This window comes from Drosophila innubila (genome assembly GCF_004354385.1).
Source record: "Drosophila innubila isolate TH190305 chromosome 3R unlocalized genomic scaffold, UK_Dinn_1.0 2_E_3R, whole genome shotgun sequence".
Taxonomy (NCBI): Eukaryota; Metazoa; Arthropoda; class Insecta; order Diptera; family Drosophilidae; genus Drosophila; species Drosophila innubila.
Window position 1 is genome coordinate 7,264,495 of NW_022995380.1, and position 23,459 is coordinate 7,287,953.

General features: G+C 37.3%; 2 protein-coding genes across 2 annotated transcripts; one reads left to right on the plus strand and one right to left on the minus strand.

Annotated features, from left to right (window-relative positions):
• Positions 1-11,621: 11,621 nt before the first annotated feature.
• On the minus strand, positions 11,622-12,685 carry LOC117790698 (DBF4-type zinc finger-containing protein 2 homolog). Its single transcript, XM_034630228.1, has one exon. It carries the CDS (start codon positions 12,664-12,666, stop codon positions 11,686-11,688), a length of 981 nt encoding a protein of 326 aa, XP_034486119.1. The 5' UTR covers positions 12,667-12,685; the 3' UTR covers positions 11,622-11,685.
• A 970-nt stretch (positions 12,686-13,655) lies between these two features.
• LOC117792093 lies at positions 13,656-16,021 on the plus strand. Its single transcript, XM_034632058.1, has 6 exons — positions 13,656-14,433; positions 14,540-14,694; positions 14,996-15,104; positions 15,164-15,387; positions 15,450-15,567; positions 15,636-16,021. The coding sequence occupies exons 1-6, from the start codon at positions 13,656-13,658 to the stop codon at positions 15,884-15,886; spliced, it is 1,635 nt and encodes a 544-aa protein (XP_034487949.1). The 3' UTR covers positions 15,887-16,021.
• The last annotated feature ends 7,438 nt before the right edge of the window (positions 16,022-23,459 follow it).

Here is a 23,459-nt window from a genome sequence, read left to right on the forward strand (position 1 = left end):
ATATGTCTGGCCAATGCCAATTGGCAGCAGCTCTTTCGACCCGGTCAACATGTGTTAACAACGACATCGAAACTGGTTTCAATTGATACGATTTTCAGTGTTTTTTTTTTCTGTTTGCTTTTGCAGGACACAATGCCGGCCGATACCAATATCAATTCATTCAATACCTCTTGTTATACAGTTTTTAGCCATTGTTCCAAATGTTCTCAGTTCATGTTGCCTCCACATCCGACCACCTTACCTCCACAACAGTCACCGTTTTCCGAGCACAGAATGGTCAGTGCCACCAACAAAGTCAGTTTCGTGCCTCTTTCAATATCAATTGAAGAAGTGGCGATTCCTGCTGTCGACACTGTTTCTCTGCCCCTCTTCCTGCTTCTCTCTTTGTTCCTGAGTTCGGCCTCTGGCTCCCATCGATTGTTATTAACGTTGTTGTACAAGTATTGTATGTACATTAAATTATGTAGTTACGAGCATTTTGTTTCCCAGGAGATACTCAGAACAATGGAACGTCCAGTCAAAAGCTTTTAACAATTATTTGCTCCTATCAAAAAAGGTGTTGAAATTTCCACAGTTTTTGAATTGCTCTTGTTAAAGAGGTATTTAGGGCACGCGAAATTTTTATTGTCTGGTTTAACTAATTTGTTGTATAATAAACTATATTTATTTATTGCCAAGAGAAGGTATTCGACATTTAAATTTAATAGCTACCAAGCGCTCAATTAAAAAGATAGGTTTGAGATAAAATATAACAAAAAATCTATTTTCTGCTACCGAGATCAGGAACTCTCTGTAGACTGTAAAGAAAATATACATGTTCCTTTTAAATTGACAATTTTATCAGTTATAAATTCGTGATTAGCAACGTTCTTTTTTTGATACATTTATTATTATTATGAGCACGATACGTGCTACTTAAAGCATTTTCAGTGCATTTCAAGAATTACCAGAACAGGTAAGTTACAGATCTTTCACGTGGCAGGGTTCGAACCTAGTTAGCAACAGTCAGTCTAACAACTGAGCCACGAGACCTCACAGCAACTTTTCTATCAATTAATATCTTATTTATGATTGGTTAAAGTTGCGTTGCTTACTTTCAGGCTGAACTCTTAAAACTCGTTGGAACCGTATTAATTGAAGATTTTCATGTTGTATACTCTCATATGCATAGTATGGAGAACATCAAAATATATTATAGCAACAGTTTTTTTTAAATGGAGCTTACTATTCCGTGACTATATTTCGTCAAGTGGATAGAGAATGATCTGATATATTTTAAAATTGTCACACACTTTTTTCACTTTTTTACATTTGTGTAACCGAAAGCCAATCAAAAACATATGAGATTTTGGTTGGTTTTCGGTTGCTTTGTAGTTCTGGAACACCGCTAATTAATTGGAAAACTCTGGATATGTAATTTATAAATAATTATTAATAATTATTATTATATAATTATGATAATAATTTTAAAAATTAAAAGGTGCGTTACATGTTGTTAGTGGTACATAAAAATTTTTTTTTGGAAAAACATAAATTTGAAGCTCATGAAAATTGCAATTCAATTTAAAGTTGGGTGTCAAAACGAAAATGGAACTGGTCGTAAACCAAAAGGCATAAGGCGACATCAATAAATCATCAGGAAACAAGGAAACAGAACCAGAAGGATTAATGCAATCCCTTTACGAGGGAGCAGCTGCTGGCAACTTAACGAGTTTTTCTCCCACTCCAATGGAAAGTGTGAAAATGTCAACGGCAATATGAGCTCGAAGCTCAAATTGGAGTTGGAGTTGGAGCTGGTGTTGCATGTGGTATGTGGCAGGATCTAAGGAAATGGAGTGGAGTGTGGATGGAATGGAGCTGCAATATAATGCCAAACGGAAATTGTTGTTTGTGGCATAGCGGCAAATTCATTGCCAACACATTTGTAAATACCAAACGCGCCATAACAACAGCAGCAACAGCAACAACGGCAACGACAGCAACCACATCAACAACAGCCCCTGGGTTTACGCAACAACAAAGGGCAGAAAAAGCAACAGCAGCAAGTGAAAACAATGGCAGCAGAAGCTGCAGCAGCAAGTGCAGCAACAGACCGCAAAATGTGTTGCATGCCCCCTGGCGCTGGCGAGTTGAGTCGAAGTCGAAGCTGGAGATGGAGCTGTTGCTGGAGCTGGAGATGGAGTTGCCTGGCTCAGACAATACTCACAGACAAAGCCAGCAAGTGTATTCATTCATTGGCAATAACAATCAAACTGCTGCTGGCATTTGGCTGCTGTTGCCACTGAAGCAAGTCCTGCCCCCAACCCCTCCTTCACCCGCTGTTGCAAGTTCTTGTTGCGCATTTGCAATGCCATTCAACTTGTTTGTGACGCCGACAACAACAAGAAAACTCAATCATAATCATGTAATGTTGTTGACTTTAATATCTGGCTCTGTCCGTTTGATATAATTGTAGTATCTAGATATTGAAATAGCGCTCTATAGAAAGTGGTTGATAAGGAAATTTCCACATGTGGGAAAAGTAAACTTTAACCAGCCAAAGACTTTCATAAAGGTCATAAATTGTGTAAGTACGTGTTATATTTTCAACTAGTTCGATTTGGCACTACTTTACTTGAAGATTTCAAATATTTGTTTGCTCACTCTTATTACCCTAGCGATAAAGAGTTCAATCGCTTTGGTTTATCGGCTTCAACAACGAGAGCGGGTCCCAACAATAAATATACGGGTATCTTAGCGTTCGACTGAATTTTAAATAAATATTTTATTTGAAACGATAATAATTTTACTGTCTTTGTGTTTATTTCTGGATTTTATTATTTCACACTTTTACTTTTCGAATGATTATGAAGTCGTTATGTGACGGTATTTTTCAATAAAACAAATAAATTCAATGACCCTTTCAGTAAGAAATTTTTATGAGTTATGATAAGAAACTATACAAACCAAGGCTGCTTGGGCTTACCCTTTAATTTAATTTAATTTTTTTTTCGTTATTTCGATACTTTCTACATGTATATCGATGTGTAATTTAGCTTGGTTTTAAAACTGTGAAAAATTTGTAATGACACTATCTCTAATGAGAAGATAAAACTCTTTTTATAAAATAATTCTAAAAATGTTAAAATCTTACAATATTATTGAACATAACTATTCATCGATCCTTCTCCAAAATTTAAAAGATTCTTAAAGGGTATGCCACAGTCATGCTTTTCCTAGTAACACATTCCCTTTTGGTAATTTTGCAAGTTGTTCTGCTTATAATACAAACTGTCGACGCTTTTAGTTAATCAATTACTTAAGCGCGCAATAAATTTAACCGTTGGTGGCGCCACCAAAGCTGTTGATATCGATATCGGCTGATGGCATCGAAAGGAGTCAAAGCGACAGCGGTAAACAGAATGTCAACAGTTTAATAAATAAAATCAGTCAGCACCACAACAGGCCGCATACTCCAGACTCCAGACAGCCAACTGCAATTAAAAGGAAGCCACAAAACACGATGCGCGAGTTGCAAGTGCTGCAAGATCAGTCAGATTCAGAATTGGATTCGGAATTGGAGTTGAAGTCACTCACTCGATCACCAGAGTTGAGACTGTGTGTGTGTGTCGTGCTTCAAGGTTGCTGACAACACACATGTGCAGGCAAGTATCAAGAATCTGTGGCAACATCGTGTGCGAGTTGCAGGATTGTCGCTGAATGTTGTGAACAGCAACAGAATCAAAATCAGAATCGCAATCATAATAAGAAACATTGTTGACGTTTTCATATTTAAGTTGGCTTCGTAAAATTATGATCGATTTATTATGCGACGACGTGGCGAGCTGGCAGCAACATGCCTCACAGCAACATGGCCAAAGTCTCTGTGCCCAGCCAACTTCCTTCTGGGCCAGCAGAATATGTGCGACATTGATTTTCGCAAAGTAATGAGGCAGCTCATTAATCATTATTTCGTTGAGTCTGTGCAAAAATGCATCGACTGGGGGATTATGTTGCTGCCGTCGCCACAGCAACAACAGCAACATTAGCAACAACAGGCACAACAACAACTGACGGAATGCTGGCAACATGTTGCGCTTGCTGCTGACTGGCGTGGACAGCTGCAGCAGCAACAGCAGCCCAGGTCTCCTCCTCCTCTTCCCCCTCTACTCTCCAGCCTCCTTCTACTATTCTTTTTCCTTTGCCCCCTTTGGTACCGCACACTTCTTGTTCTTTGCGCACACTGCTTGATTTTGTTAACCTTTTGACCATTTGAAGTTATTTTTGTATGCTTTACTGCCAATTTGGTGGTCATTGGCCATTCACTTGACTTGCGCCTGTTGCTTGTTCAACTGTCGGCTGTCCATGTCCGTTGTCTGCTGCTAGGCAGTTGCCAGTTGCCAGTTGCCCGCTGCCTGTTGCAAGTCGCAGGTTGTCCGTTGCCTGTTGCTGCGGTTGCTCTTTTGGCACACAACGCACCATGTCTGACAGTTTGGCCGATTGCCTGGCCTCTACCACTGCCTCCACCTCGGTCTTTGCCGTCGTCTTTGTCTCTGCCTTTGACTCTGAGTCTGTCGTGCGTCGACGTTGCGGTCGCGGTCATCTCCTGACTTGTGGCACACACATGTCTCAAATTGTGGCGGTTTGGTGGAGCTCTCAATACTCTACAGCTTTAAAAGCTATGATATGATTAAAGACTGCAACTTAAATATTTTTGGGGCATTGCAGTTACTCAAATGTTTCTTTTTTAACAACTATATTATTTAATATATTTTTATGCTTTCATTTTTTATACTTTTAGATGTTTAATTTGTTTTTTTTTTAATCATTGCAGCTTTAAATTGTCATTTAATTTAAGTTTAACTTAAGTCAACTGTTCTTAATTGACACTTAATAAATAAATGAATTATTCCATAAAAATATTTAAATGCTATTGATTTTATATACTCAACATTTATTTGATATTTTTTTTTATATTTAATTTTTACGACACCTTTTGTTACTGCCTTTTTTATATTTTATAACTGAGCTTTAAGTTTTCGCCATTATTTTTTGGGATTTACCTGTGAGATATTTTTGTCTCGTTTGGCGTGTGTGTACACTGTACAGGTCGACAACAGGTGATGGTGTTACCTGCACTTGTCTCGCACAGCTAGGCCAACTTGTAAGCTTGTTGTTGTTTTTGGTATGTTGTTGTTTTGGGGCCATTAGCCTTCGCTGTGAGACAGTAACAACAACAACAACACACACACACACACACACGCACAACACATACACAGTGCTTGTACATTTTTCAAAAATCGCAATTCTAACAAAATTTCTTCATTTGTTGGCTGAACTTGTTGCTTGTTTGCAGTTGTTGGCAATTATTTATAGTTTCTGATGTATTCAATTTATTATGCAGATGTAGAAAGTTGCTAAATGCTTGATGTATGACTCTAACATATTGAATGTAATAATTTTTGCATAATTTAGCTAACGACTTGACGGAAATGCATTAACTGGAGGAAAGTCCCCAGGCATCAATTTGAATTTCATTTCTGTTTGAATAGTCGAAATAATTCTATAATTGGCTATGTTATATGCAAGAATTTTGGACAGCGGAGTATGCAGTGAATCTTTCAATTAAGAAGCAATAAATAGATGCATCCGGTAAATTGATTCAATAATAAATTCTTATCTCTTCTCATTTTCTCGATTATGTGTTGAAAATAGTTCATCTATTTATTAAATGTTCAACTGAAATAATTTTTTTTCGCGGCTTAATTTATGAATTTAAATGAATTCTGAATATAATAATTATAATTTATATTATTAACAATTCTCAACTTTTTAAAAAAATTAATAAAAAAGTTGTTGACTTTTATTTTAGATCGTTTTGCTAATGCTCGAGTTAGTATAAACAACTACTGTTTTTTTATCGCATCTTAAGCTATTATATTAGCAATCTTCTCACGATAAAGCAAATGAGCTGCCAATTGTTGATTTATGCACAATTTGTCTGCTAAAATCCTAGATCTAAGAAGTTACCACTAAGTACTATCGTTATCCGTTTAAAGTTCATCACACTTCAATGGGTAATTAATTACGGCAACTGCACAAAAACAACAACAATAATTCAGCTGCGATCCATGCTGGCAGTAATTAAAAATAAATAACTAACTGAGACAACTTAATTTTGAAGGTTGTTTTGGCCAACAACAACTTGCAGACAATCCGCCGATCAACATGCAACAGGCATTAAAGTTTAAAGGCCAGTAATAGACAATAAAAAAAAACAGCAATTGAAAAACAGCAGCAGCAAAAAGATTTTCTAATTTATTAATATGTTTAAAATAGGTTGGCGGGCTGAACAAAAAAAAAAAAAAAAACCAAAAAAAATTGGTTAGGCAGAAATCTATTAAGCAAACAAGCGGCGCTGACAGGTAACATAGATCGCCAGGCTAGCTGAGGCTATTAGAAAGCGATTAGATAGCGATACAGATACCAGATACACAGATACTGAGATACAGATACATAGATACTACTTGCTACTGCGAGGCATATACATATGTAACCCACGAGCTAAGACAATGTCTGGACAGGACAGGACAGGACAGGCCAAAACAATGGCAGCTAAACATGGCAAGTTAACAGTTTAATTTTGCAGTGCCACAGAGACAACAACAACAACAACAACAACAACAACAACTACAAGAAAAAAATGCCGCTACATGCAACATTTAGCTATACGATCCGTACGATATGCGGATGTTTGCTCTGCATCCGAAAGATACTCGCACATACGTAACGTTTTGGAGGCATTTGAGAAAAACCGCGTTCAATCTCAGGACGAAACAAAAGCAAAGCGAAGAAAAACAAAAAATAATGCTTGCCACAAAGCAAAAAAACGCAACTGCAGTTATCGCTCATTATGGATCTTGATCAATGTTCGGTTGGTGGCCACGCACAGGAGTCAAAGGCGCAGAACAAAGCCAGCAAGTGTTGCCACAAACGTGCTGCCGCAAAAAGCCTACAATCAATGGCCGAAACGACCGCAACGGTGGCCAACAATGAAAGCTGACCAAAACCAAGCTAAGCTTCCGCCAAGCATCCGTTTTTGGTCCAATTGGCAACAAAGGCCGGCACACAAAATTAGCCAATTGATGCATTAATAGGCTAGGACGCACTTTTCGGAGCGCTACAATAAATAACGACCAATCTGGTTAGCTGATTAAAATATATGCACCAAATCCCCATTGCTAGTTAAAGCAAATTGAAGTTCCTATATAATGTAGTCAACAATTTGGCTTCGATTTTTTGTAAATCCCATTTTAAAAATTCGGCTGATAGAAAAAACGAAGGAGGAACCTTATTTAAATTTTTCAACTTTATTAAAGAGGTAGAAGGCTTAACATAGTTACATTCAAGTTTTTCAAATCCCTTAATAATAAAAGCCGTGTATAGGTAAATATGATCATACAAAAATGTTTATATTATAAATACATTTTATACATATTTTAAACTAAATAGCCCTATTCTTAGACAGGATTAAAAACTTAAGACTCAAAAACTGTTGGTTCATTTTGTATTCTGGTTTGTTTCAGAGCTAATATATTTTTTAATCAAACAATTAATAACAATTTAATATATAATAATTTTAAAAATCTAGTCCGCAAACATTTCCTGGTACTTTTGCTAAGTTCAATAAATAATAAAATATTAAATTAACTTTACCTGGCTGTTGGTGCGAGTCAAAATGAAGAAAAAAGTATATTTATTTTTGAAAAATTTGAGTATGGTTGACTTTTGGTTACTCTGTAATAAGATTCTTATATTCGCCATGGGTCAAATCGTCTCTCCTTTTGACTCTGTTCGGGAATATAGTGGCGGTAAAGTTTCCTTCCTCTTGTTGCATACACTTTCACATAGCTATTATACTCTCTTTTTAAAATATTCACTGGGTACAGTGTGTAAAAAGGCGTCACAGTTGCGGTTAAGGCGGCATTATAACTAAGACTACAACAAAAACGTAAAACATTATGAAAAAGGTTAAAAAACTATAACCGCAAAGAGCTTTCTGTATTTTCTGCAGTTTTTGTATCTGAATGCATCGATTTTCATGATAATAAACGCTTTGTTTTTGCCCTTGCTTCGGTAAAAATGACATTGAAATTAAAGGTTTGCTTACTTTTTTGGTTTGTGAAATGAAATTGTTGCCATGTTGCGGTCCAAAAGCTATGCAGGTCGAGATCTTGAAAGTTGTATGATTTTGGCATTGAATCTGCAATGTAGTCAGTGAAGGATTGGCTAAAGATATGTGTTAAATATCAGCTGGATTAGTCTATAGACAAGTATTCATATGGCAAATCTTCTAAGTAGTTTTCTATGTCAAATGCGCACATTTCCCAGCCGATTTGGTGGCATTACAGGTAAATCCCATATGCATATGCATACGCACAACTTGCCAGCTGTCAAATGGAACAATAATAATTTCTAAATGAAAAAAAAAAAAACTGGCTGTCTGTGCAATAAGCCAAAACGCAAGAACTCGCCATCAACTTGGTCAAAAAGCCAAAATGTATGGAAAATATTTTCGAATTTACCGTTAGTGGGTTATAACCCATCAATTATATTGTAATGATGTCTGTAGCTGCTGCTGTTGCTGTTGCATCTTTAGAAATCATGGCTAGAACAACAACAACAACAACAAGGAGGCAACATGCTCATTATCAACGTCATCATTGGCGTGGCTTTTGGAGCTGAAGTCGCATTAGAGAATGCCAGCCCATTCAATAAATGGACAGCAGTCCAAAAGGAAAACTACTCGTACTTATTGCTGATGCTCATCGGATGCCGTTTAACGCAGCTTCTCTTTGGCACTCGCCTTTGCAGCTGCTGCACATCCTCAACTGAATTTGAATTTGAATTTGCATTCGCATTCGCGTTCGCAATCGAGTGTCCACTAAATGTCAATTAAGTGGGTTCTTACCACGGTTTGATTTGCCGGTTGCCAAGTGCTAGCAGCCAGCATCCAGTTTTTCTCATCCCTTCCACCATCCGCCTTCAACACCCACTCGTCGTCTTCTTCTTGTGCTCCAACTGCGATTTCCACTTAGACCATACAAATACATAACATAATAGCAATAACAATAATGTGCACACAATGCTGCTGTCTGAAGTGGACTCCCTGGATTCCCTGAACTCTCTTCCAAGTCCAAATCCAGTCCCAGTTCGAGTTCGAGTTCACTTCTGATCTCAGCAACATGGTCATCAACAGAAAACATATGTGTGTTTGACTCTCCCAAGTTGATGCCATTGGAGCATTGGCGGCTCCCTTTGTCATTTGGCGTGACGCATGCGTAACGTTCGATTTGATTCAATTAATGGCTGGGAATTGTCTGTACGTGGTTCGCTATAAGGCGTCGAAAGAGCAGACATCAAGGCAGCAATGGCTTAGAGAGATGATGATGATGGATGCATATAGAGTATCAGCAGCTCAATACTGAACACTGTTCGAGTGTTGTGCAAATATCAGCATTGGTATCTGCGATAATATGGCAAACTATTCCAAACGATTTGTATTTGTCAAGTACTTTTATCAATTGCAATCTCGTTCTTCGTTTTACAGTGTATTTTATCAAATTTACTTTTTTATATATTTTAAAGGAATTAAAAACTATTCTTAAACAGTAATTATATGAAATATAAGCTTTAATATGCATATTTAAAGAAAGCTCAAAAAATAATAAATACATTTGTGACCATCAGTATTCTAAGCTTTAAAAACGTTTCAAATTCAGTTATAAACAAAGTGACGTATTAAAATATGTTCAGTTACTTATTTTTCTTGTTCCGAATAAATAAATATTCTCTCTATACGACGCTTGCATTTACAGTGTCAAAATAAGAACACAGAAAGAGGATCAGTTTTGGGAAATACATCTTAATGTACTTAATTAAAAATGATTAGACTAGTGATCATTTGATTTACATTATATATAATGAGCAAAGATAATGAGCCCTATTTCCAAAGTCAATCCGGAAGCATTAAGATTATGCTTAAGATTTCTAAGATTATGATCATAATTAAATGCTAAAATCACATTCAAACTTGACTGCTTACTAATTTCATTTCGTAATTTGTCGTGTTGCAACTATAACTTTCTAAAAGCAGAGTGTCAATAGCAATAAATAAATATATGCAAATGGCAACTAGTTTTGTGCGAGTACGAATAATACTTGCATAAACTTGAGTGCTCCTTAGCAGTTGAATAACTCAGAGATAGACAGCGATCGTCTGTCTGTTTGCAGAGTATGAGAGTATCGGCAATCTCATCGATGTCAGTTGCGTTAAATACAATTACTTTCAAATAAATTACGAGTAAATGCAAACGATGACTCGTTACTTGAATCGATGTTTGTATTCGATTGCAACATCAGATTCCAAATCAATTAATACTTTCATAATTAATAGTTCCTAATGAGAGTATTGCCATGAGTATCAATTGAATATGCAAATGACTAACATCGGGTAATAAGTATCAATATCTAACGTTGTCTCATTCAAATCAAGCAAAAGAAAACAGTCAACACACGAGATACTCAAATGGAAATCATTTTAATTGCAAAATACGTTCGAAGTTGTCTTGAGTAAGACGGCGAAATGAAAACGAAACTCAAAATTCATTTAGCAGCTTTTTATGCACATGAATGCGAACGCGAGTGCATCATCATTACGATCATAATGATCATCATTTCTGTCATTATCAGCAAATGCATCATGCACAACAAGGTTAAACTTGTTAATTGTTGGCAACGCCAGCAACGAACGACAACTGCAATTGGTATTATTATTATTATTATTATTATTATTATTATGCACTAGTGACAACCACAACAATAACAATTGGCAGCTGGAAGCAGCTTAACAACTTGGCTAAGACTATAAATAATTGCACACTTGACAAACAAATTTGAGCACGTTAATTTCAATATGAGATGTGGAGACAATGCGGGTGTTTTGCTTTAAGCATTATCATTATCAACTGTTACGAGTGCTATTTTCAATGCATTATAATGCCGGTTTATCCATTTCGTGATCAATCATGTGGATGCGTCTTCATTCATGCAAAGATCAAAGTCTAAGCTGTTGATTTACATACAATAGATCATTTTAAGCAAACACTTTGAAAAAACTTTAATATAGAAACACTTACCCTAGTACAAGTATTAGACTGAATAATTATAAAAAAAATTACAAAGATATATATTTAAAGCAGAAAAATAATTAGTGAATTAATTTTTTAATGATTAAAAATACAAATTGTTAAGGTTGAAATTCAAATTAAAAATTCAAAAATTATATCTAAAAGAAATAAGAATAAATACAATACATTCAGACCCAAAGTCAACGCCCAAACGGTAAGAGCTATGAGGCTGAAATTTTTACACAACATAGCTTATGTGGTGTAGGCGAGCAATAAGACATCTTTTTGGAAAAATGCCATCTTCCATTTGGTCAAAATAAAATAAGTGAATGTTACTGTTGTATTATCAAAAGAATTACTTGAATTGCAGTATACTAGAGTAACATTGGGCTAATATTGAAGTCGTGCATTATTTTACGGAGTATAATCCCAAGCAAAGCTATCAATGATCAATTAACAGCATAGTAAATTTATTTACGCGTAAATTGAATTTCGAACGAAAGTGTTATTTCAAAGGTTAACAAGGACCACAGGGACCACACGGTACTTGAGGACCACACGGCCCAACAGGTCCACAATGTGTGTTCCATGGAGTTGGAGCGCATGGATAACATGGTCCACACTCAGGCGATTCGTATGGACAGGGGGGAGAGCAGGGTCCACATGGTCCACAGGGGCCGCATGGTCCATTTCCATTACCGCATGGACCACAAGGTGCGGGTATAAAGGGTCCTGAAGGCATTGTTAAGCCACACGGCCCACAATTAGGTACAGCGCAGGGTCCGCCACAGGGTCCACAGGGTCCACATGGTCCACAGCGCCCTGGCCCGCATGGTCCTGGTCCGCAAGGTCCTGGTCCACGCGGTCCACAGGGTCCACAGGGACCGCAGCGTGTCTCACATACGGGATATTGATTGGTGGAGAAACATGGCAGCGGACAACACGCACCACCAGGTGCACATGGTCCAATTGGACAGGGAGGACAGGCGGCACTTGGTTTGTAATTGATAGGTCCATTGGGGTAACAGCAGTATTCTCTAGGAGGCGGTATGTCAATAGTTTGTGGCTTGGGTTGACACAATATAGACTGGCAGACTTCTCTGGGCTCGCACACATGCTTCGGGTAGCAGACGACATAAGGATCCGGAATCATGGACGGATAGTATATGACACGAGGTTCCCGAACCATTTGCGACACCCAAATCAGTTTTGGTACTTTGATAACCCGAGTCGCATCTACAACTTTGGGCACTGTGATTTGTCTACAGCGATTAACAACCATCGGCTCCGGTACAATTTTCTCCGTGAAAACAACCCTCTTCTTGCATATCAGACGAGGGGGCTGCTGTACCGTTATGCACTTGGGGAACGGTGGCGGAATCCGAGGTGCACATTGTGGCAAAGCCTCCAATTGTGCGGCATTGTAGCACTTTGGCGAGCACTCAAAAGGTCCACAGCAAGGATCACAGGGGCTGCACGGTCCACAGGGAGAACACATTTTAATTTTTATTAAAAACTTTTTAAATTTTAATCAAGTATATAAAAATTAATAATTTTTTTTTGGTATAATTTGGATAATTTGACAAAGTTCTGTTTGTTGAAAAATTAAAAATGTTCCAAAGATCTCACACATCGAGATTTGTAAAAAATGATAGGAAAAGAAATGAAATATGTAAAAGTGTTTTAGATATTTACAAGAATACGGATTAATCTTACCAAAAACAAGCTTTTTTTATACACAAATACAAAGTACAACAATGAAAAATATTTTATATACGGAAATAAAATTATAAGAATATAACATTAATAATAGTTTGTATGCTGTTTAGAAATTGTTTTTTATCTAAATGTATTCACAACGTAATTTATTATATAATGAATTTTTCACAAATTTAGAAAAATATATCTTTAGAAGAAATTTCTTTAAAGACATCTCATCTAAAGCTGACTATTAAATTGTTAAGCAAAAATCAACGATTGTTTAAAAGCAATCATTTTTTGTAAGTATATCTCGCATATTGTGGTTGACATTCATTTGCTTTATGTCGACTCATTTTCTCAGCATTTTTCCTATTCTAAGTATTTCCCAGACCAAAGTTAAGAGCTGAACAATTTTGAGGCTATTTGCAAAAATATTTCACATACTTTGGGACATCAACAGTTGTAATAGCCACACGTTGCAAGCACCTGCAACGTGGGGCATATATATGTGCGAGATCACAATAGCGTGACTTTGTTATTTGACTGTCGAGGAACGTAAGAAAATACGACAAAAGTGAAGGTTGGGCAACCTTCAAGTTGGGGAAAAGCGGGAAAAGTCTCACAACGACGACAACAATTAATGCTCTAATAAAGCCAAAGAAATAACTTGTAGTAACATAGTTGTTGTGGCAGCTGCTGCTGCGTCAGATGATGTTGCCACAGCAATTGTCGAGATTGGAGCTTGTGGCATGTTGCAGGCAGTCGCTGACTGGAGTTCCGTTAATAATGTTGTTAAAACGCGATGCGTTGATAAGCGCTCTCGTTTTGACGCTCTATTATGTGGGCGTGGCTGTTGCCCACCACGATAAACGTGAGTTTGTGACAATGGGCGTAAGGAATGGCAGGCGTGGCAGTAATAGATCATCTCCACAACGATTTGGTGGCATGGTCATCGATGGCATTGGCTTCCACTACACGTTACGCTTTCAGCCGGGATTTCATCCACTGAAGATTGCTCAGCAGGAGGAGCCACAAATGACAATGGCACCACCTCCTGAAATGGCAACAGAACCTCCGACAATCGCGCCACCTGATGAACCGGAGCCAACGATCCCAATGCGTCCGACAACGGAGCCACTGCCAGATCCACCTGATCCACCGCCCTCCACGGACATGATGCCCACACCTGACATGATGCCGAGTGCAATGCCAACGCCAAGACCTACGATGAGACCATCAGTGCCACCCACTCCCTCCAGCACTCGCACCGCCATCATGCAGCCACAAACATTTCCCGGCAAACTGGCCAACAAGTTGAAGCAGCTCATCTTTGGCTCACCGGTCGAGGCGAATCTAATACTGAAGCAACCAGGTGCACCCAAAGCCAAGGGCAAAGGTTTTCTCAGTCTCTTCGAAGTGATCAAGTTTCCGAACACCAAGTGTAGTGTCTCAATTGGTGACATACGCACCATGGAGGGCACATGCTATCACGAATTCGAGTGCAAAAGCTTAGGTGGCATTCCCACCGAAAGCTGTGCCGACGGTGTTGGCGCCTGTTGTATCTGTGAGTAGGAGTACAAGTTGATCCCCACCAATCTGATCACCAATATGAAGTGTTCAACAAGTGGCTGTTTGTGGTTGATCTCATGCTTTTGTGCTTTCCCTTTCAGTTGTTAACGGTTGCGGTGATGTTACCAGCCAACAGACCGTGTACTTCGAGAGTCCCAACTATCCGCAACCGGTGCGCGAAATGATGATCTGTGTACTGATCGTTAATGTGAGAAAAGGTGTGCAGCAGCTGCGTCTCGATTTTCAAATGTTTGAGGTATTTCAACATATTAAAATATGTATGATTAATTCTTGTTAGAAACCTTCTTGATCGGTAGATCGTATTGATCGATAATGAGTAGATCCTCTGAATCATTAGTTCTTTTTGATTTTTGATGGACAATAAACAGATCTCTCCGATCAGTAGATTCCTCAATCGTAAGATCCCCAGGATGACTGAATGACTGATTTAAAGTTAGATTAGATTCATTTGATCATTGAAAACTTTATTATACAAAATCAATTTCTCTAATGTTTCTAATGGCTTCATCTGATCTATATATTTCCTATCTCTTCAGCTTAGTCGTCCAACAAATGGCGACTGCTTAGATGATCAGTTCATTATATCTGGACATAATCCGAACTTCCGTATACCCATGTTATGTGGCATCAATACGGGTCAACACAGTGAGTACCAACTGCAAGATCAGCTAATCTTACACTAATTCTTCATACTTAACTCTAAGTTTATGTACACGTCGGTGACTCTAATGAGAGCAAGGTATATCTATCGGTATTTGTCAAGGTCTCAACCGGAGCACGATCTTTCAATATCAAGATCAGTCAAATTGAGGACGATCTTGCACCAGATAATTGCCTGCAATATTTCAGCGATGGTGAGGGTATTATCAAGTCCTTCAACTATGATGTGGATGGCAGCATTGTGTATAATCGCGAGGCCACCTATTTTGTTAGTAATGCGTAGCAATTCTTAAATCATTTGAGATTGATATGTCATTGAATTCTTTATAGAACAATCTAAATTATGCCATTTGCTTGGCACGATCCAAGAATGTATGTAGTGTGAGTTACAATACAGAGCAACTGGGTGGCGATCAACCCGACTTTCAGATCATCAACAAGGATGAGGGTGAGTCATAACTGTAGTATATGTAAATGGTATTGAAGAGCTCTAACTTGAGTGTGATTTCTTTGCAGCTGAGAATGATCTAGTGGCTGATGGTCAGGCTGGCGCTGGCATCTTCAATTGCCCAGATGATTTCATAGCTGTCAATTCGGTGCGGCTGTGCGGGGAGAGGTTGAACGATGGCATCGAGAATGAAGACTTCACCATGCATGCCACAGTGAGGGATATTGCCGCTGGACCCATTGTGTTGCCCTTTCGCACCGATGCTGAATATGTGGGTCGTGGTTTTCGTCTCGTCTACAGGCAGGAATTGTGTGTCTAAGATGGATACGGTTACGGTTACGGTTATCGTTATCGTTATCGTTACGGTTACGGTTAGATTTACTGTTACTGTAACTGTTAGCACCCATAGTTCATAGACTGTATATATCTGTATGTATTTATGTATGTATGATGATGACGTTGTTGTTTGCATTAAAGTTTGGAATATGTTACGCTTCAGTCCAAATCTGGAATCGACTTGAGGGCCTTTCGTTTGGTTGCTATGGGAAAACTTGACATGCATGCGACCATTTCCGTTCCCGTTCCCTTTACTGTTCCCTGCTCAGTGCCGGTGCCTGTGTTAATGTGTTTTATGTATTTCAACGGAATTAGTTTTGTCCACGCCCACCCCCTTCAAAACTACCGCCCACCTTAGCCGGTCTGGGCGGTCTGCAAGTTCGTAGTTCACAGTGTATCGCGTTGGTGTCGGTTGACAGGTTTATTTACAACAGATTTTCAGATTTTCAGATTTTCAGATTTCCAGATTTCCAGATTTTCATATCCCTTGCTGCCACCTCTGACAACTATGACGAAATCTATAACTTGCCGCATCGTCGCGACTCCGTTGCAAGTTGCAGTTGTAGAGTCGTTGCTAGGGTTGCCCCTGCTGATGTCGTGGTGTTGGTTTCTATGCTTAAATTTGTAATAAATTTGATTTTTTCCTTTCGATTGCGAATTTTCATTGTTCCTTTTGGCTGTCGTCGTCGTATGATAAAGTCACAATTAACCCACGCCTTTTTCGTAGCGGTACTCTTACATATATTTGCATATCATTTTGATTGTTTGGATCGTTGTCTGGGCCGCTGACATGGTGATGACTAAAAGTGTGCAACAACAACAACAACAACATCTGCAACATCGACAAGAAACCAACAATCATAAAATAGACAACAACAAATATTGCATGCAATCGTTTTGAAGTTTGTCATCATATGGCGTCTGATGCCTTGCACAGTGGGGCAAGTTTCAAATGCAATAACTAATTTTTAAAAACATTATAAATATAAGGTTAACGCTTTCATGAGTTAACTAATGCATATGCTATTTCGAAAGAATAGATTATTTAAGTATTTTAAAAGTTATTCAAACTTAGTATTTAAAATTTTTTTGAAAAATATATATTTATCAATTATTAATTTTTTTTTAAACTTTGGACTGTCATAGCTTTATTAAAATTTAATCGGCTTCCAAGAGAAAAGTGTATTTTTTGATAATGTTGATCTGGTATCTAAAATTTATTTATTTCGCAAATTAAAATTTATTCTGATACAAATACCAATGGTTTTTGAATATATATTTAGATAATAAATAATAAAAATAATTTAATATATTAAATTAGTGATCGAATGTACCAGCAAATAAGGAACTTAACAATTTTAACACAATTGCAATAGCAATCGTCTTTCTATCCTTTGATATTTGAATCAAGCAATTTTTAAAATTTTTTTTATCAATTTTGTTCACTGTGTCAATAGCAACATAAATAAAACCGTAAAGCTGAAAAGTATAAAATAAAAATCCCTTCAGGGCGTAACGTGCACTACATTAGAAATTGAAAATCCACCGACACCAACGACGACGACGACGGCGTCACTTTGGACCTGGCCAAAAAGTAAAACATGAGAATCTTTATGCCATGCCATGTCTGTTGGCCAAAAAGCGCCGCTTGATGGAAATTACAAAAATAAAAAAAAAAAAAAATGAAATGAAATGAAAGAAATAAAAATCAAAGTATCAGCCAAGACAGTTTCACAGAGGGGGCAGCTGGGGGGAGCTTAGGCCTGTCATGGAGCGTGCATGCCAACGCCTTTTGTCACAGTGTTGCGACTCTTCCGTCCTCGACTTGGTTGGGGGTGTGTGATTGTGAGATCTGTGGCAACAGTTTGAGCATTTGCATAAGTTAATCAATTCGCAATGAGGCAAAAGGTGAAAACTATGCAATTGACTGTCGGCAAAGCTTATCAACCAGACAGATCGCAATCGCAGTCGCAGTCGCAATTGTTAACTGTCGGCAATCAAGTCAAATGAATGCCAATCGAATGGCAATCGCTTCATGTCTTTTAATTGTACCCCCAGCAGCAACAACAGCAACAACAACTTTGGGAATAACAACATCGTACAGAAAAATGTCCACAACAATCGCTGCTGGCGGTCAGTTTAAAATGAGGCGGCATACCAGAGATCACAATCGTTTAACAACAACAACAACCACAACAACAACAACAACGGCGAAACGCTTAAAACGTTAAGGAGTACAAAATGCCAATAAATTTTTGACAAGACAAATGCTAACTTTATTAAGCGTTGCTTTGACTGGACCACCGCTTGGTATTTAATTGCCAAAGTTATTGATTTAAAATGCAACTTGTTTTCTTTTTGTGTGTGTGTGCGTGTGTGTTGGTTTAATAAAGCGATCAACTGGCCAATACACTTGGGTGATCTGCTATCGACCTTATCTCTCTCTTAGCATCTAATTAAGCAATTTTCATAGCTGTGGCATTTCTTTTGGTTTCATCCTTTCGTGCTGTTGCTCTTCTGCAATTAATTTATTTGACTGCTTTGGCAGTTGATCATGTTGTGGGCCTCAAGACAACAAGTTGGCGGTCCTTTAAACGGCATGGGGTCTGGCTTGGGGCATGCGGCATGAGGCATGCATCGAATGTGATTGGCGCCGCAGTTCAAATTGCCTCCTAGCTCGGCAAAGCCATAAAAATCCTGCCAGTATATTCGTAATTCAAAGTAATTAGTCATTAGCAAATGAAATGCCTTTGCTGGTAATTAGAAATGCTGGCCAATATTAATGGCTTGCTTGGGAAATTTTGAAGGCTGGAGGGAAAATAACGAAAACTATGTATGATTGATTATTCAGCTTTAAATAATTTTTAAGAATGTTCTTCTTCAGTTTAATTGTGTTTCAATTAGCCAGTTTAACAAATCAATTGAGTAAGCATTGCATTTCTTTAAGCACATAATACATGATTCCTTTTAAATATTAAGCTAGTGCTTGACACCTGATCCCTCAGGGCCAAGAGCCTGGGAAATTTGCAATGCATTTTAGTATTATTAAGCACCCACTCATAAGTCAGCGACAGACTTGACGTTCGAGTACTCTGACTCGTATTCAGCTGACATGAGCAACACCATCAAGCTGTGATTTTATGATTCACGCTTGCATTAAAGCCCCATTAAACTAGGGTAACAAATCGCGTCTAAAGTCTATGAAACAAAAGGGTAAAACAAAACCTACAAAAAAAAAAAAATGGCTAAACTTCCAAGTTGCTGTTGAATGTTGGATATGTTTGACCGGATCGGTCGGCTGTGAATACAACAAACGACAGACTGTGCGGACAACTTCACGCCGTAATTAAACTGTCTTCGGTTGTGTTGTACAAGCGTTCAAGCATTAAGCCGTCCAAAATTCAACTGGTGCCATTTAAAGTTTCTTTTATTTTACATATTAGCTCCCCTCTGTACATACCCACACACATAGATGTATGTGTCGATTTTCACACTATTTTCTACAAATTTAACGATTCTGTTCGACTCTACGCAGAGCGCTGTGATTTTTATTGCCGCACTTTTAGCACTCTTTTGGAGTCCCTAGTGAGCTCATTGCTCACCTATTTATTTGCATCAGCATAGCATGCGTTACGTAAAAACTCGACTCGCAAATTCCCTGTATAATTTATCTTGCATTCCGTGCCTATTATTATAAACTCTACAGGAAATCTTCTTGAAACATATGCATGTATGCAACTATTAAATATTAAATATATAACATTTTTATAAAATCAATTTTGAGTTTAACTTTTGTTGTTCTCTTAATTTTTTGTTGTAGTTGAGCATTATATCCCTTTCCCAATATTCTTGGTAAGGGGTATACAAGTTAAAAGTGTTTGTTAACGATCAGCTTACAATGGGAATTGGCACATGGGAGATTTTAGCTTTTTTCTAAACTCTCTTTAGACTTGAAATGGTTTTGTTTTGTTTTATGCCTAAATTATTTGCAAAATTGAAAACACTTCTGTAACTCATAACCAACTTAAATGAAAATAGCTTCAAAGCACTGAAAAATTTTACTTTTTATTGTACTTTGCAAATATATATAGAAAAAAAATTTTTAATGTATTGTAAAAACCCGTAATTAAGTTAATTGTTGTAATTAAATATTATATTTTTTAATAAATAATATAATATTTGTAGATACCCGACTAACCCTAATAGATATGTTTTTTTATAGCCCCATTTTTGATAGTTTTAAGATTTATGAATCATTTGCATTTAGTTTAGTTTAATAGTTTAAATTAACAATTTAATTTCCTTATTATCAAACATCTTAACAACTTTTCAATATCTAACAAAAAATTCAATCTGAATATCTTCTATTAACTTAGTTCGTGTTTTGAAACATTTTGAATTTCACTTTATCATAATAAATAAATAAATGTATTAATTCTTTTACAGATTACCTCATTATCTTTTCAACAATCTTGCATATGCTCGCTTTGAAAGAAACGAAAAGTTTTATCGCTTAAATCGTTGGCTCTTCTTTTGTAGAATTCGACTTACTACTTACATCAACACACTTACACACACATAACTTACACGCAGATTAGTTACACACTTTCATGTGCATTCATCAAAATATCACCACTCTGCCCAAAAAAAGAAGCCTTTCAAAAAATTTGCTTGTTAGTTAAGCGCCAAAATGGATTGCGTGTAAAAGATGTTAGAGCCGAGTGGTAAGTGGCAAGCGAGCGAGACGAGAATGGAGCGATAACAGGTGAAGAATGAAGAGGATGTGGGCAATGATGCCACTAAAAAAAAGGTGCATAAATCGCGTGAAAATGTGAAAGAAAAAAGCATTTTGACACCCAAAGCAAAAGGTGGCAGCGTTAAAGCACGTTGACTAGATGATGATTATGAATATGAAAAATTAATGATAGTCACAGCATGGCAACAGTTGCACGCAACACACACAGACACACACACAAATACACACACACACACAACGCACGATGCAAATGCGAATGCGCTGATTAAGCATACGCAACGTTGCCCACTTGAACAAACTGGCCAGCAATAACAACAACAACTAGACTTGTCAGCGTCAATTTCACAGCGCTTATCCGTTAGTTATACGACACAAGAAGAGAGAGAGAGGGAGAGAGAGAGAGGGAGAGGAAGAGAGAGGGAGCGTAAGAGAGATGAAGGAACTCTGGCTTTCCACTCAATTCGCATGTTGTTGTTGCATTTTTAATTTTTATTACTTGCGTTTGCATTCTGTTATGGCTGTTACTTTGCATTTCATTCCGTTTTCTCCCTCCCCCCCCACTCCCCTTTTTCTCAGCGTTTCTCGTTTCTTCCATTTCGATCTTTTTGGGGTCTCTCGCTAAGCCGCGCTGCGTGCATTTTTCATTGGCTCAGTAGCCGGGTCAGTTGCAGAAAAACTTTCTATCTGCAGGAGCAACAGCTCCTCTGTCTTCTTCTGCTTACAATCAACTTGAAGCTTGACTTTCAGCCTAATCGCCCATCTGCCGTTTGCGGTCATTCGCTTAAAGATGCGCCAAGTGTCACAGTCACAGTCACAGTCCAAGCTAACTGCAGCAAAGTCCCACTTTCAGTCCACAATGTGCGTGTCTCTCTTAGAGTCTCAACCTCAGTATTAGTTTGGATTTTTAGACTGCCAGAGATTAGCGGCAAGTGCTGCAAGACTTCTGGCAAGTTGCATTTAAATGCCGCACATTTATTTAATTTGTATTTCGTTTATTTATTGCATTTTCCTCAACTCTTTATTTCACTGCCCCTAAGATGGCATTTGCTAGTTGCAACTTCAGATTATGCAACGCCATAGTTAATTGCTAATTAAAAGTTGGCCATTAACGGTAGGCGCTGGCTTTAAATGCATTTGTTAAGCATAGCGAATGGGTCAAGTTGTAATTAAATTGTTACTGCTTAACGCCAGGTTAATTCAACTTATTTCAGATATCGAATAAGTTGCAAAAGAAGCCCAAAAGTATGCTGCGACTACCAAAAAATTAAAAAAAAAATATTATCTTTCATTTCGAATTCAAAATTTTATTCGAAAGTGCCTAATCTATTTAATAACAAATGTATTTCTGTCTAGAAAAACCAGTTTAATGTTGCTTCCATAATCTCAGCTTTTATGGAAATTGTCGTCTAATGGTTTCCGTGTTTTCTACTTAAATGCGATTCTATAAGACTTACAATCTACAAAATTATTTTAAAAAAATAGATAAAAATATTTCGTTGATATTATATTAAAAAATCTAAAAAAAGCAAAACAATTTCGATTGCATTTGTGGATTATTTGCTGTCTTACACAATGTATTATTCTAAGCGATTAACAGCACACAGATTAAGTCATGATGCATTCAATGCTAAGGTATTTCATTAACCAAGTCATTGCTGAGATTTCCGATGCAAAAGTTAACTTGCAAAGTACTTAAAGTCGACTTGTTAGGCAGCACCTAAGCACCGACTGTTTTAAAGTGCGCGATTCTTAACTAACGACAGCGTCATCTTCTGCTGCGGCTGCGCCCCAAAGATTTATTTGCATACCCACTGAAAATAGCTGTATGTTAACTGGGTATATACAAAATAGGTAATTGTTAATTAGTGTAAAATATACAGGAGGTTTATAGAAAAGGTAGATATTGAAAAATTTAATGACAAGTAGACAGCAAATTAAAGGAAAATACAATATATTATCAATAATTTACAGAGAATTTATTTTAAAATAGAATTAATCAAAGGAAATAACAGAAATAACAGATTTATCATCAGTATAATATTTCTTTTTAATATTCCCAGGCATTTAAATTTTAACGGATTTATCATCAATTTAATAAATTTTTTTTTTATTTCAAAAGGCATTTAAATATTAAATTTGACTCTTATACCATTTGAGTTATAATTTTAAATTTTACTTTTTACTTTATAGACCCCGTATTTAAAAAAAGTACATAAAGAAATTTGTTATAATTTTATATTAATTTAAATCAACTATTCTTAGTTGACACCAAATATATAAATAAATAAAAGTTTACATAGAACTATTGGAAAATAACTGATTGTTTTCTTATCTGTAATATAAAGGAAAATAATTTTCGGAGTAGCTAATCTTTATTGATATTTGAATAGAGTTTTGAATGACTTATCTTACAGATTGATTGGTAAGTTATGCAGTGTAGCTCTGCTGCTTCCAGGGTATGTGCTAGTCGTGCACTTTCCCCTAGAGAATTCTTACTTGTTTAAGCTGTTTGTTGTTGGTGGAGTCATCGTCGTGGTTAGCGATGCTCGTAAAACATGTTTTTTCAATTAAAAAATCTACGAAATGCAACACACCAACAAAAGCAACAGTAACAACAACAACACCAACACACACTCTGCTGTAAGTTTGCGTATTGTTCAATGTAAGTACAATCCCAAGTCGGAGGCAGAGTCAGAGCCAGATTGAGAACCATTGCCTAAGGCTAAGGCTCAGCTAAGTCAGTTAGGTAAGTTAGTCAGTTAAGTCAGTTAGTCAACGCGGTTGGTTAGTAAGTCATTGG